We start from the raw sequence: 11,638 nt of genomic DNA, 5'->3' as shown, positions 1-11,638 counted from the left end.
GAGTCAATCACCTTTTATCTGATTCCACCAAACCTGCCTGGCTACAACTGAGGTTGGAGGTTAGATAAACAAACATATAACATTTAAAAAAAAGCACACAGGGGCTCTCAGATTTCATAATGCACAAAAAAGTAGTACTGCGAATGATTCTTCTACTAGTTTACAGCTTGAAATGTTGGGGAAGGTAAAAAGGTTTAGATCTGACAGCAGGTCACAGACTTCAGTTCAGCTTTGGCATAACAGCTTCCACACCCTTGTAGATCTGTCATATTATAACAAAAAGAAAGTGCAAACACACCGTAATCTTGTCTATTTACTCTTGCTGGTTAAAGAATACACTCAGTCGCCTTGTGAAGGATCATGTGGAGTTTTGAGGCTGTAGTTTATCTCATCTCGTTGACATACATGAGCCAGACGAAATAACAGAACAGCACCACAAACTACACCCTGCAAAATGACCACAAAACTCACAAAAACCTACATTAAATCATCAAGACACCTGTCAGAATGATGGTTATTTATTCCCCAGGCCAGTGTAGTGCACAGCTCTGCAGTAAAGTCATTTTAAAGGAGCATAAACGAGGTGTAAGAGACACCTTAATGCCATTCAGGCTGTCCTACTTTGCTGTAACTTTAACGTTGACAGTAAACACATTAACAGCTCGGTAACACAAAGCAAGAACGACACTTTTCCGCATGCCACTACCCAGTTAACCCTCTTCCTGATAGCCTTATCGATTAAAAAAAACCAACAACAAAAAAAAAAACACGATAGCTTAGCTTTAGCCAGAGGCTATCGTTATGTCTGACAGAAAACAAAACAAGTTACCTTTTTCGGTGCAGTTTAAACGCCACAAAGAGGGAGGTGGAGGTGGAAAGGGCTGCTTAACTTACCTTTTCCTTACTGCTCTCATCTATGCTGGATGTCATGATTGGAGTGAAATCGACGAACAGGCCAACAACCCCAATAATAAAACTATCTACAGCCAGGAAGCTCTCTCTCTCCCTCCGCTGACAAACTGTCAAATCGGTTATTTTCGCCTCAACCTCGTGAAAACATTAAAACCCGCCTTAACGCTGATGTGACTGGGCAGTGTCGACTTCACCGATGCACCGATTGGTTTTTAAGCCTAATCAATCATGCCCCACTTCTAACTATGTGACTGTCCGTAAGCTTTGCAAGTTACAACAACGTTACGTGTTGTTGTTGTTTGCAAACGAGCGAAAGAGGGTTATTACGGGGGGTTTATGAGCAGAGGAAGTTTACTAAAATTAGTAAAAAAAAAACAAAAAAAACACACGGATGTATTTTAATGATGCACCGATGCAGATACATGGGTAATGTAGTTTTTTACCGTTACACACCCGGAACCCTTTTTAAATTAATAATAAATAATGTAACAATGCAAAACTAACTTAAAAAAATCTATTACTGTAATAGTAATTATTAATTACATTTAATTAAATTACATTTAAATTTTAGTCGACACAATGACACAGGAGAGTAAAATAATAATTACAAAAATTAACAGGGGGCTAGAATAAATTATATTCGGATATAAGTGCAACACATATTTATAACAGGGGCATTATTGACCTTTTTATAGATTTATTTAATATATTTAACTCATTTTTAAGCTGGAATTCATTTGATGAATCGACGTCCTTCGCCGGAAGTTTGTGCAACCGCGGAGGCGCGTCGTTTGGAAACAAACACATTTGTTTGGAGGAGTTTCTCTGGAACGTGCCGGGGCAAGTACGGTTTCCATAACGAACCCAAAAACCTTAAATGTACTGTTAAAGCATCGAAACTTCTAGTATTCACACGTAGTTAGATTGCTATGTCATAGTCGTCCACGCTTGTTGTGTGAAAAGTCGCCAAAATGTTAGTTATTAAACGCGTAGTGCCCTTTGGAGGCACCATTGTCTCTCAATGGACCTCCCTCTCTGTGACCAATTTCTCGGTTTGTCATTGCCTAACATCCCCAAAGAGACGCAGTCCGTACAGCTCAGTGGACAGTGAGCGCTACTCTTCTCTTGTAAAGTCCACCATGAGATCGAGGACCAGTTCCCAGACCGTGGAGAGCATAGAAGCGGAGGATGAGCACATTTATGGACCTGTTGTCAAAGCTTCAAAGCCCTCTTCCAGACCAAAGGTGAGGGTAGCTAAAACCCTCCATCCCTTCCTACACTGCGAAGAGACTGTGGAAACAGAGGAGCCAGAGTCAGGACCTCCAACCCGGATTGCGTTAAACCGGGGCAAGGGCAGGTCTTCTGTACCGAGTGTGACCCGCATTTTACAGCAGACCATGTCCCCGGATCAGATCTTCTTACTGGAGAGATGGAAGAGGAAGATGATCGCAGAGCTTGGAGAGGAAGGCTTCAAAGAGTACACTAAGAGTAAGTTTGTGTAACGTGAATGTAACACCTACCTGTTGTGTGGTATCTTATAATGTGGGGTTTTCTAGAACAGTGACCAACACTTGTTGTATTCAATCAGATCTATTCAGACAAGGGAAGCTCTTCCATTCAGCGCTGGAGGACACTCTGACAGAAGCAGCGTGGAAGAACAAAGAGACACCAGAGTATCCACCCGACGTCCAGGGATACCTGAAGAGCATCTCCCACGTACTGGAGGACGTCAGTGCAGTGAGAGCCATTGAAAGCACCGTGCAACATGAAACTCTGAACTACCTGGGAGTGGCGGATTGTGTCGCTCGCTACAGGTAAATGTCCTGATTTGCAAGTAAAGATAGGCCTGAGTCTTCCACAACGAGACTTTTCTCACTACACATTTTCTGTCCACAGGGGTGTATTGTGTGTTATTGACTGGAAGACCTCAGAGAAGCCCAAACCCTTTCTGAGAAACACATATGACAACCCTATTCAGGTGGCGGCCTACGCTGGGGCTTTGAACTCCGATGGCAACTACAAATACCAGGTGATCTACTGAGAAACATGATGTGATGATCCTTTAATTGTATGCTTTACACCCAGATTGACTGTCTCTCAGCCTGAAGCCAGATTACTTACTTAACATACAAATTGTAGCTTCTTGAAATATAATTAATCAGCCACAACTTTGCTGATTTCTTGTAATTTACAGGTTGAAAATGGACTCATTGTAGTGGCCTACAAGGACGGATCACCTGGCCATGCTCATGAGTTGAGCTCAGAGCTGATGTTGGAGTACTGGAAAACTTGGTTGGTTCGTCTGGAAGAGTTCACTGAACAAAGGTAAAGCAGTCACCAAGGTTTTTTAATATTCCTTTTAAAGTAATTTCAGTTCTTTTTGAATAAATCATGGATTTTATTCAGAAATGAATGCATTAATATTGTTTGATCATATAGAATAGAATAGAATTACCTTCATAAACTAGTGAAGCTGAAATGATTAGGTAACTAATCATTTGGTAACTCAAGAGGAATTTAAAATCTAATTGATAATTGATTAATGATGTAATAATCTCAAGACATCACTGTGGACTATAGTTACTTGTGATAGCAGTTTCTAATTGTAATTAACCTTTTATATAAATTATGAATTAAAAAACATATTTAATAATGAGCATTGAAGACCCAAAAAACCTTATTTTTTAAACGTATGGTAATAAATCCGCACATTTACATTAAGATTTTTTTCTTTTCATTTCAGATCCAGTCTTGCATCAAATGAGAAAATATGATACGTGATCAGCAATGTCCATGAAACAGGTTATTTGATCTTCAAGCAACTGAACCTGAACTGCAGTCTCCCTTGCAGCAGCAGGAACTCTTTCTTTACCCTCATTTTTGACTAATACTTTCAGTTCATCTCACCAATGTTTTGTGCTACAGATGCACATTAATAAGCTCATAAGTTCATTAGAATATATTACACATACATATTACCCTTCTTTGAGGTATTTAAAGATCATTGAATTGAAACCAGGCTTCCCTGTGCGAGGGATCCTCAGTGAAGCCCAGGTTTTTAAAGAGATTGTAGGAGACCTCATTCTCCTCCTCTATGAAGCAGTACACTGGGTAGCCCTGAGCGTGGAGTCTCTTGGCCATGGTGCTGACCAGGACTTTGGCGTAGCCTTTCCCCCTGTGCTCTGGCAGAGTGTGCAGCATCCCCATGGCACACGTCGGATAGGTCAGGATCCAGGCCACTGGTTTTGCTTCTGCATCCAGCACGCAGCAGGAGGGGAAGTTTGCGAGCATGTTCCGGATCATCCTGACAGCATCCCCCGTCTTTGCAAACTTCCACGCCTGATTCACCAAGCCAACGTGCGATTCGTCCATAGAGCTGAGTGAGATCCCGGAGCTGATGCAGAACAGAGCAGAATTCGGCTTTATAAATGAGCTATTAAGACTTAATGATCATTAAGAAATAATGATTTTAGACACTTAAGATGTCAGTGCATGGGTAGGCTCTCTACCTGTCTATAGAGGGAAGGTCGGATACATCCTTCAGTATCATCATGTGACACACTGCCAGTTTGCAGCTGGGAACATTTTTTTCTGAGGCCACCGCTTTGAATGTATCAACGTGGCGAAGATTGATTCCTTGGACAGAAGTAATGCAATTATTTTTTTAATGGAATATCTATTAACAAAAATCAACGTGTATTTCTTTTGAGTTCTGAAGAAAATGTATTGTTTATACAAGATTAAAGATTCTAGTTATTCAGTCTATTCTAAGTTATTTCAACCATGTGTGCAAATCTTGATGCATTTGGAAGATTAAAAGGTCACAAAGTTGCTCTTTTATTAAGGAACAAGCAGTTAGTTTGTTTTTACACAGCCATTTTTGAATAGAATGTTTCTGTTCCCTGTGATATGAATCCCCTCCACATTTCTTCCTAACTTCTCTTTTCTTATTTATTATTCAGATATTGTAATGGCACCAAGTATGATCTTTGCACTCCTAACTTTTTGTGGTGTAGGAATACAACATAAAATAGTGCCATATCTTTCTCAGATCATTAAATGATATGCCATAACTATGGGAGGACTTTGAACACAATGAAAGAAAAGATAATAAAACTCAAAGCGGCGGTTCAGAAATAATGTTAATGTCTTATCACTGATGTAGGATGGATCATTTAATGGCACATTCCAACACTTAGAGTATAAAGATCAGTGCATTAATGCCATTATAGTATTTCAATTCTCATAGGGACACTTTGTAAGAGCAATGTGCTATGAAAAGAAAGAGAATAAAAGGTAAATGAACTGACTTTATTATTCAAGAGACCATTAGAAGAACAAAAGAAACTTATTTTTATTACCAAGACAAAGGAATCTGGTCCAATCAATAACAGAGGACTTCCTTATGGTTTCCTCTAGAATAGCTTCATCCTTTGCGAAAACCAGTGTGTCTTTGAAGAGATCACCCTTCTGTAAGAACAAATGGAGATGCTGTATATGCAGAAATATATACTATACATATATATTTAATGCACATAAGATTAGTAGTTACCTTTTCATATTGTGGTTTGCAGATAATGACATTGAACTCTGGCCACCTGTCCACTAAAACCTTGACAGGGTCTGCTCTGACCTGATCTGGTCTGTTCATTAGGACCAAATAACCGTAAACCTTAAAAATGAAATAGTTGTATCAGTTATTCAGGCAGTGAGTGTAGTTAAAGGTGTTGTTAAGCAAACAAACATAGTAATATTCGTCAAATGAGAGTAGATCTGACCGGACAGACCTGTTGCGACCGAGGTAAATATTTTTTCAGTCGGGTCTCAGTTATTTTCAGTTGCTCTCCGGTCAGTTCCATGGTCATTTCTGAAGATGTTTTTTCCCCAATCCGGAATACTAAATAAACTGCACCGGGGTCCAGTAACGCATGTTAGTCTGCAGAGTCCTGAGAGTGCAATGTTTCCGTCTGAAGTTGGTTTCTGATTCGCACTTTCGCTGCAGACATGTGAGTTGTGGGTGAAACTCCAAGTTCACGTGTATTATGAGGTGGACAAACTGGTTAAACACAGTTTAAAATTCCCCGAAACTTTTTTTGTGTGTTCGACATAATAGAAAAAGGGATCATTTCACAGCTGTTTCTTCAGACCATAACCTAGAAACCCACGTCTAAAAATAACGCACTGTACCTAAACCAGCCACTGAAGTGCCTATAGATTATTTTAAAGCTTGCTTTGAAAATGCTGTACTTGAACCTGGACTGGAACCTATTGCAGCTTTGACAGTAATATAAAATGGAGAACACAGTCTCTTTGAAACATGAACAAAACAAGGTATGCATAAAATGTCTTTATTATTGGGAACCATGGTTACTAATAATTGCACCGGTGTGTATAAAATGAGGCAAACTCTATGGTATATACAGAGAATATACAGTACAGACATCATTTGATAATTCACAGAAAGGAAAGCATGAATCAACACAACTCAATTTTATTTAGCTCTCTTCTCTAAATACCTGTATGAAAATGTGACATTATTATTGTATTAGTGTCAGTTAATGCCTCTTTCACCTTATAATGCAGTCAGTATATACCCAGGAGAAATTATAACCACTATACAACCTGATATTATGTCAGCGATGCATTCAAAGAATTATTACAAAATCACAATTGTTACAAATCAAATGTTGAACTCGAACCACCCCGCCCTGTATGAGGGATCCTCAGTGAAGCCCAGGTTTTTAAAGAGCCTGTAGGAGACCTCATTATCCTCCTCTATGAAGCAGTACACTGGGTACCCCTCAGCGTGGAGTATCTTGGCCATGGTGCTGACCAGGACTTTGGCGTAGCCTTTCCCCCTGTGCTCTGGCAGAGTGTACAAAATGCCCAGGGCGCAGTAGTCGTACACCAGCATCCAGGACACCGGCTGACCCTCACCATCAGTGATGCAGCATGACGGGAAGTTGCTGATGAGGTTTTTAATGTTCGTGTAACCCCTCTTGTTCCCTCCAAACTTCCAGGTGTTATTCACCAAGTCAACATGGGAAAGGTTAAGAGATGAAATCCTTGATTCAAGCTCACTGTAGGGAAAAAATGATTGAGATAAACGTTAATTTGAGTGGAGAGTAATATTAGTTTACTTAACTCTGATGCAGATTTAACTGAAATATACACACTTTAATAATCTGACTGTACCTGTCAACTGCTGGTGGGAGCAGATGGCTGCTGTCTGGCAAATACAGAAGACGCACCAATGTATAGTCTCTGTTGTTGACTTCTCTGGCAGACGACACTTCTTTGAGCATGGGGGCATGGGAAAAGTCAAATCCTGCAGGACAAAAATGATTCACCATTATGTTACTTTTCCAGTAGTGGAGGAAGTATTCACATATTTACAGCAGTGATTCACAACTTTTTTTGGTGTTAAGGACCCTCAAATTGATACATATTGGGCCGTAGACACACATTTGATCCCTGTCTCATAAGATTTAGTTATTCCATACCTTTCTGTACTGTAGGTTGTCAGGTTAACAGTAAAGAGTGTAAAACCCATGACCAAAATAGTCCTTCTTATACATTATCTTATTGGGCTAACTTTTAGTCAATGCAGAAATAGTGAAACTAAAATGTCCCCTATTTTATTTGGACCCCCTGGAGCCCTCTCAAGGTCCCCTGGGGGTGCAGCAGACTCCTGATTGAGAACCCCTGCTCTACAGTAACTAACTTTCCCTAAATCCTGCATAACTAATGTAATAAAAACATACTTAAAGTACATAAAGTAAAAGCACTCAATGCCCTAAGTCTAACACTTTTAAAATGTTATACTGATTATTGTAATTTTACTGTAGTTTAATAATAATGCATCATACATTTATAGGCTCATCGTACTGTTTTGTGTGTAAAATCTTATTTGTAAAGTAGAAACTAACACTGTCAAAACACTTGTAAAAAGTAAAACAATTTACCTCTAAATTGCAGTGCAGAGAAAGGATAATGTGGCATGAAATGGAGATAGAGAAAAGAAAAGCACAATTATTACTGGATAATAAAACCCTCTCTGCAGGGCTCAAAACTCGCCTCCAATAAGGAAATAAGTTCTCCAGTCAATTGCATTTTCTTCTGTCAGCATTCTCCTTAAAATCTGTTCATCCGTGCTGAAGTATGTCACCTTTTTCATGAACTCCAGAGCGCGCTTGTTCTGTGAAATGAACGCACATATGATGTTAGTGTTAACCAGGTAATAACCTGGTTAAAAGCTGCAGCGCATCCAATGGGATGTGAACTCACCTTGGGGTCAGGTCGGCAAATGATCACCTTAAAATCAGGCCAGGTATCAACGACTACCTCCAGTGTACTCGGTTTATTCCTGTTAATACCATAGAGGAAGCCATATACCTAAAATAAAATAAGAAAGGCGGTGACTGCACATGCTGACATACTGAGGAATGTGTTTTAAATGGCTTGCTTGCGTCTACCTTCAAACTCTTCGGGAAGTGTTTCAGCAGAACTCTTTCAGCGGTGTGCAGCTCTTCTTTGTTTAGGACCTTCATGTTTTTTGGTTTATGAAACCTCTTAATGTTGTTGTCCGTCCTGTCCTGTTTGGCCAGTAATGGCCTTTATGAATCATTTACAGTCGCTCGGCCGCTTGTAACTCAAGGACTCAAACAGTAAAAATACATTTCTACTTCCTGTCTGAATTTAAAAAATAAAAGCACATCTTTTTCTGTTAGGGAACACTTGTATCACTGACCTTTGTTTTATCTCTCTCCTTATTTCCTGTCCTCTCTTTGGATAATAAAAGCACCAAATATCTATAAATACTTTTAAATACTGGTCATAGTGTATTCTTAATACGTCGTTCATATTTTTACTTTGATTTATCAATCACACACCTGCAATATTGCTTTTGGACAGCCATATACTGTAAAGTCACCTTTTTGTTTCACTACTACTACAATCATCCCATAATTACCACTTATTGGTCTAAATCATTAATTAATATATTATGGTACGGTGTAATATTTTGTTAAAGCTCATATTCTGTGTGAAAATAGGTGTTGGAAGTCGCACATAACAAGATAATGTGTGAAAATCAGGACTTAATTGGACCCCAGAAGGGGAAATTCACATTTAGTTTTACCAATTATGTAAAAGAGTAATAGATGTGTTTCTTTTAAATCTGTGCCAATTATTATTTATGAGAATTGCCCCCCCCTTCCTAAATTATACATTTCACTGGATTCATATCCTTATTGGCCAATGTCAGATGAGAGACAGGAATGTTAAAAAAAAACAACACACACACACATTAAACAAACTTTTTTGTTCTCGTCCCTAAAATAATAAAAACATAAAACTGAGATCTGAACAGAAAAAGCTTGGACACACTCATTAAACTTCACATGCAACTAATTTATTGTGGTTTTTAATAAGAGAATCAACAGTCCAGTAAACAAGTGTTTATTATTTGCTTGGTTTAGTAAGTAACGTATTCATTAGAAAGTTGCTCCTCTAAAAGTTAATTGATCTCTACATGGCTATAATGCATTGGGTATTAAACACCGACCTTTAAAGCTCATTCAGTCTATCATACACTGAAGAATCATAGGTATACAATGAAAATGTTAATACTCTTGCGCTTCATCTACAGGCAAATTACATATTACTCTGTATGAAGGTTCTTCTGCAAACAATGCAAAACTGAAGATTTCCCACGTAGCTTGCTTTCTAGCACTTCTCACTTATCACTCTGATGTCATTAATCCATGGGTGGCTCCACACTGTAAATGTGCACTGGTAAGGCTGAGGAAGAGAAAGGATACACATTATATAATCATGAATAAAACAGCAAGTAGCATTAAATCTTTGAGATTCTGTCATAGTCAAAGAGTAACATAGCATTGTTTTGTTTCTAAGAGGACATGATGGAGCGAGATGTCTTCTCTTAAAGCATTGTAAAAGACATCGTGCCCCCATTCCTCGTGTTCAATGATCATGATTATTTCATGATTAGATTTCATTAAAGTAATTCAATATTTTCCTCTTTTAGGGGAATATCATTATTAATAGACTCATGTTGAATTATTTGTTAAACTTAGTCATCTGGTTAAAAATGACTATGATTTCACATTTTGGGTTTCATTATCATCATGAGATACATTTATTATACACCCTGTGAGATCATGTAATAGAAGATAATATATCGGTATGATGTTATTGGTATTTTGGTAACAATTGTTTTCATTTGTTGCGCAGTAACAGCAACAATCAAAAACAGATGGCTCAAAGAAGGGAAGTATAGAGTTGTTTCACAATAGCTTGTGATCTAGTGTTGGAGAGAGAAGTACAACTCTACTGTAGGATGTTTAAACATTGTGTTTAATAACCCGCAATGGTAAAATAATCCCAAAAGCTGAGGTTGTGGCCCCTTAATAAAGTCATTACCCGGGCCATTTCTGGGTCTTGGTGGACGGCACACACTTCCTCTGCATGGTCCTTTCTGCAGGCAGTCTTCCCCATTTTCACAGTGATGACATACTTGGTGCCAGCAACCACCTGTAAACAGAAGCGGGTGGGTCATGGAAATACAGATTACGTGACTAATAATAAAGCACTGTCGCAATCCTACAGCCTGATTTCAACACAATACAAAATCAAGACCCTGTTAAATACAAAGCTCACACCAACACGCAAGAATAAATACAAAATGGCCTAAACGAAACAACAAAACAAAAGAGGTTCTCCTTTTCAGGTTCCTTTTATTTCCTTTTATAAGATAAGTAAAGAACATGTTTCCAGTTCATTTATTTATTAGAAAAAGTGACCTGCAGCTGCTTTGACATGTTATAGAGAGACTGTACAACTGTTCATGCTGATTTGACTGGATTATATGGTGTTTGTATTCAAAAAGGGCCAAACGCTATTTCTCTGCCAACCCCTACATTGATGTTAGGATCCATGCACATGTATATACATATATAGCCAAATACACTGTTATATATAAGGTATATGCTTACAGGCACATTATGGTGACTTTAGGGCAGTTTAGGGGTGAAAGTGAAGCCTTTATACTGTATATAGTTTGTACATACAACACAAATTACATTTTTTTCTTGATATCTTGTATTTTTACTATTTTATTTTGTTATTTGATGTGTATTTTCTGTGTATCTCTGTGTTGGGGCTGCTGTAACAACTGAATTCCCCCAGTGTGGGATCAATAGAGTCTATCTAATCTTACTTTACTGGGTAAGGGCGTTAAGGCCTACTGTAAATGGTGGGTGATATAACATGGCTGACATACAATCTGGATTATCCTGATTTCATTAACTCACTGTTAATCTATAATAAGGTCCGGGCGAATCACAAGTCCAAAATTAAACGCTCACTCACCTGTGTCTGAACCTTCACCACCTGTGCCACCTGGCTGAGGTACATGTCGTTGCTGCCCTTGTTGTGCTCGACGACGGCGAAGTTGAGGGCATTTTGAACCCCTTCGTCGTTCACGTCTGCGTCTCTGAAGCCCCCAACCAACACCCCCAACCCGACGGCGAGCACCGTCGCAAGAACAGGCAAGACGGCCTTCCACATCATGTTTCAGCAACCTGGAGGACTCAAAACAACAGAGCGACACAACAACAACAACAAGCTCCAGACCTTTCCTTTCTCTGTTATATAAACAACGACGTCAGGGCTGGTGACGCGCACTGTGAGTGACACCTCCAGG

General features: G+C 39.0%; 5 protein-coding genes across 6 annotated transcripts in view; 1 reads left to right on the top strand and 4 right to left on the bottom strand.

The window, feature by feature from the left end:
* The window catches only part of snx5 (sorting nexin 5), an 8,101-nt gene extending 6,933 nt beyond the window's left edge, over nt 1-1,168 (bottom strand). The window contains exon 1 of the mRNA XM_035663474.1: nt 895-1,168. Within this exon, the coding sequence (XP_035519367.1) occupies nt 895-930 (36 nt within the window). The 5' untranslated portion in view covers nt 931-1,168. The remainder of the gene's footprint in view (nt 1-894) is intronic.
* A 538-nt stretch (nt 1,169-1,706) lies between these two features.
* On the top strand, nt 1,707-4,675 carry mgme1 (mitochondrial genome maintenance exonuclease 1). Of its 2 annotated transcripts, XM_035663475.1 has the most exons (5): nt 1,707-2,400; nt 2,501-2,726; nt 2,809-2,941; nt 3,107-3,237; nt 3,656-4,675. In XM_035663475.1, exons 1-5 carry the CDS (start codon nt 1,884-1,886, stop codon nt 3,684-3,686), a joined length of 1,038 nt encoding a protein of 345 aa, XP_035519368.1. In that variant the 5' UTR covers nt 1,707-1,883; the 3' UTR covers nt 3,687-4,675. The 2 variants fall into 2 exon arrangements, with proteins under 2 accessions (XP_035519368.1, XP_035519369.1); XM_035663476.1 differs by lacking the exon at nt 3,656-4,675 and having other exon boundaries at nt 3,107-3,241.
* Nucleotides 3,872-5,874, bottom strand: si:dkey-76k16.6 (uncharacterized protein LOC566817 homolog). Its single transcript, XM_035663477.1, has 5 exons — nt 5,700-5,874; nt 5,465-5,584; nt 5,274-5,382; nt 4,422-4,548; nt 3,872-4,306 (listed from the first exon to the last, which is right to left on the bottom strand). The coding sequence occupies exons 1-5, from the start codon at nt 5,775-5,777 to the stop codon at nt 3,907-3,909; spliced, it is 834 nt and encodes a 277-aa protein (XP_035519370.1). The 5' UTR covers nt 5,778-5,874; the 3' UTR covers nt 3,872-3,906.
* A 378-nt stretch (nt 5,875-6,252) lies between these two features.
* si:dkey-76k16.5 (uncharacterized protein LOC566887 homolog) lies at nt 6,253-8,973 on the bottom strand. Its single transcript, XM_035663197.1, has 5 exons — nt 8,388-8,973; nt 8,200-8,307; nt 7,990-8,110; nt 7,108-7,240; nt 6,253-6,992 (listed from the first exon to the last, which is right to left on the bottom strand). The coding sequence occupies exons 1-5, from the start codon at nt 8,460-8,462 to the stop codon at nt 6,593-6,595; spliced, it is 837 nt and encodes a 278-aa protein (XP_035519090.1). The 5' UTR covers nt 8,463-8,973; the 3' UTR covers nt 6,253-6,592.
* Nucleotides 8,974-9,356: 383 nt separating this feature from the next.
* On the bottom strand, nt 9,357-11,616 carry cst3 (cystatin C (amyloid angiopathy and cerebral hemorrhage)). The gene is made up of 3 exons (XM_035663198.1): nt 11,305-11,616; nt 10,357-10,467; nt 9,357-9,714 (listed from the first exon to the last, which is right to left on the bottom strand). The coding sequence occupies exons 1-3, from the start codon at nt 11,503-11,505 to the stop codon at nt 9,640-9,642; spliced, it is 387 nt and encodes a 128-aa protein (XP_035519091.1). The 5' UTR covers nt 11,506-11,616; the 3' UTR covers nt 9,357-9,639.
* Nucleotides 11,617-11,638: the final 22 nt, after the last annotated feature.

The sequence above is a fragment of the Morone saxatilis genome, unplaced genomic scaffold, assembly GCF_004916995.1.
Source record: "Morone saxatilis isolate NCDOM2014 unplaced genomic scaffold, NCSU_SB_2.0 Contig19, whole genome shotgun sequence".
Taxonomy (NCBI): domain Eukaryota; kingdom Metazoa; phylum Chordata; class Actinopteri; family Moronidae; genus Morone; species Morone saxatilis.
The sequence above is the reverse complement of the archived record's forward strand: the minus strand, read 5'-3'. Positions and strand labels throughout refer to the sequence as shown.

Coding starts and splice junctions, on each gene's coding strand:
- mgme1 (XM_035663475.1), top strand. CDS start 1,884: ATGTTAGTTATTAAACGCGTAGTGCCCTTTGGAGGCACCATTGTCTCT. Junction 2,401..2,500: donor CTTCAAAGAGTACACTAAGA/GTAAGTTTGTGT, acceptor GTATTCAATCAG/ATCTATTCAGACAAGGGAAG. Junction 2,942..3,106: donor ATGGCAACTACAAATACCAG/GTGATCTACTGA, acceptor TGTAATTTACAG/GTTGAAAATGGACTCATTGT.
- si:dkey-76k16.6 (XM_035663477.1), bottom strand. CDS start 5,777: ATGACCATGGAACTGACCGGAGAGCAACTGAAAATAACTGAGACCCGA. Junction 4,549..5,273: donor GACCAGATTCCTTTGTCTTG/GTAATAAAAATA, acceptor CTTCTGTCCAAG/GAATCAATCTTCGCCACGTT. Junction 4,307..4,421: donor GACCTTCCCTCTATAGACAG/GTAGAGAGCCTA, acceptor GTTCTGCATCAG/CTCCGGGATCTCACTCAGCT.
- si:dkey-76k16.5 (XM_035663197.1), bottom strand. CDS start 8,462: ATGAAGGTCCTAAACAAAGAAGAGCTGCACACCGCTGAAAGAGTTCTG. Junction 8,308..8,387: donor ACTTCCCGAAGAGTTTGAAG/GTAGACGCAAGC, acceptor ATTTTATTTTAG/GTATATGGCTTCCTCTATGG. Junction 7,241..7,989: donor AACTTATTTCCTTATTGGAG/GCGAGTTTTGAG, acceptor TTTGTCCTGCAG/GATTTGACTTTTCCCATGCC.
- cst3 (XM_035663198.1), bottom strand. CDS start 11,505: ATGATGTGGAAGGCCGTCTTGCCTGTTCTTGCGACGGTGCTCGCCGTC. Junction 10,468..11,304: donor TGGTGAAGGTTCAGACACAG/GTGAGTGAGCGT, acceptor TTCTGTTTACAG/GTGGTTGCTGGCACCAAGTA. Junction 9,715..10,356: donor AAGACCCAGAAATGGCCCGG/GTAATGACTTTA, acceptor TCTCTTCCTCAG/CCTTACCAGTGCACATTTAC.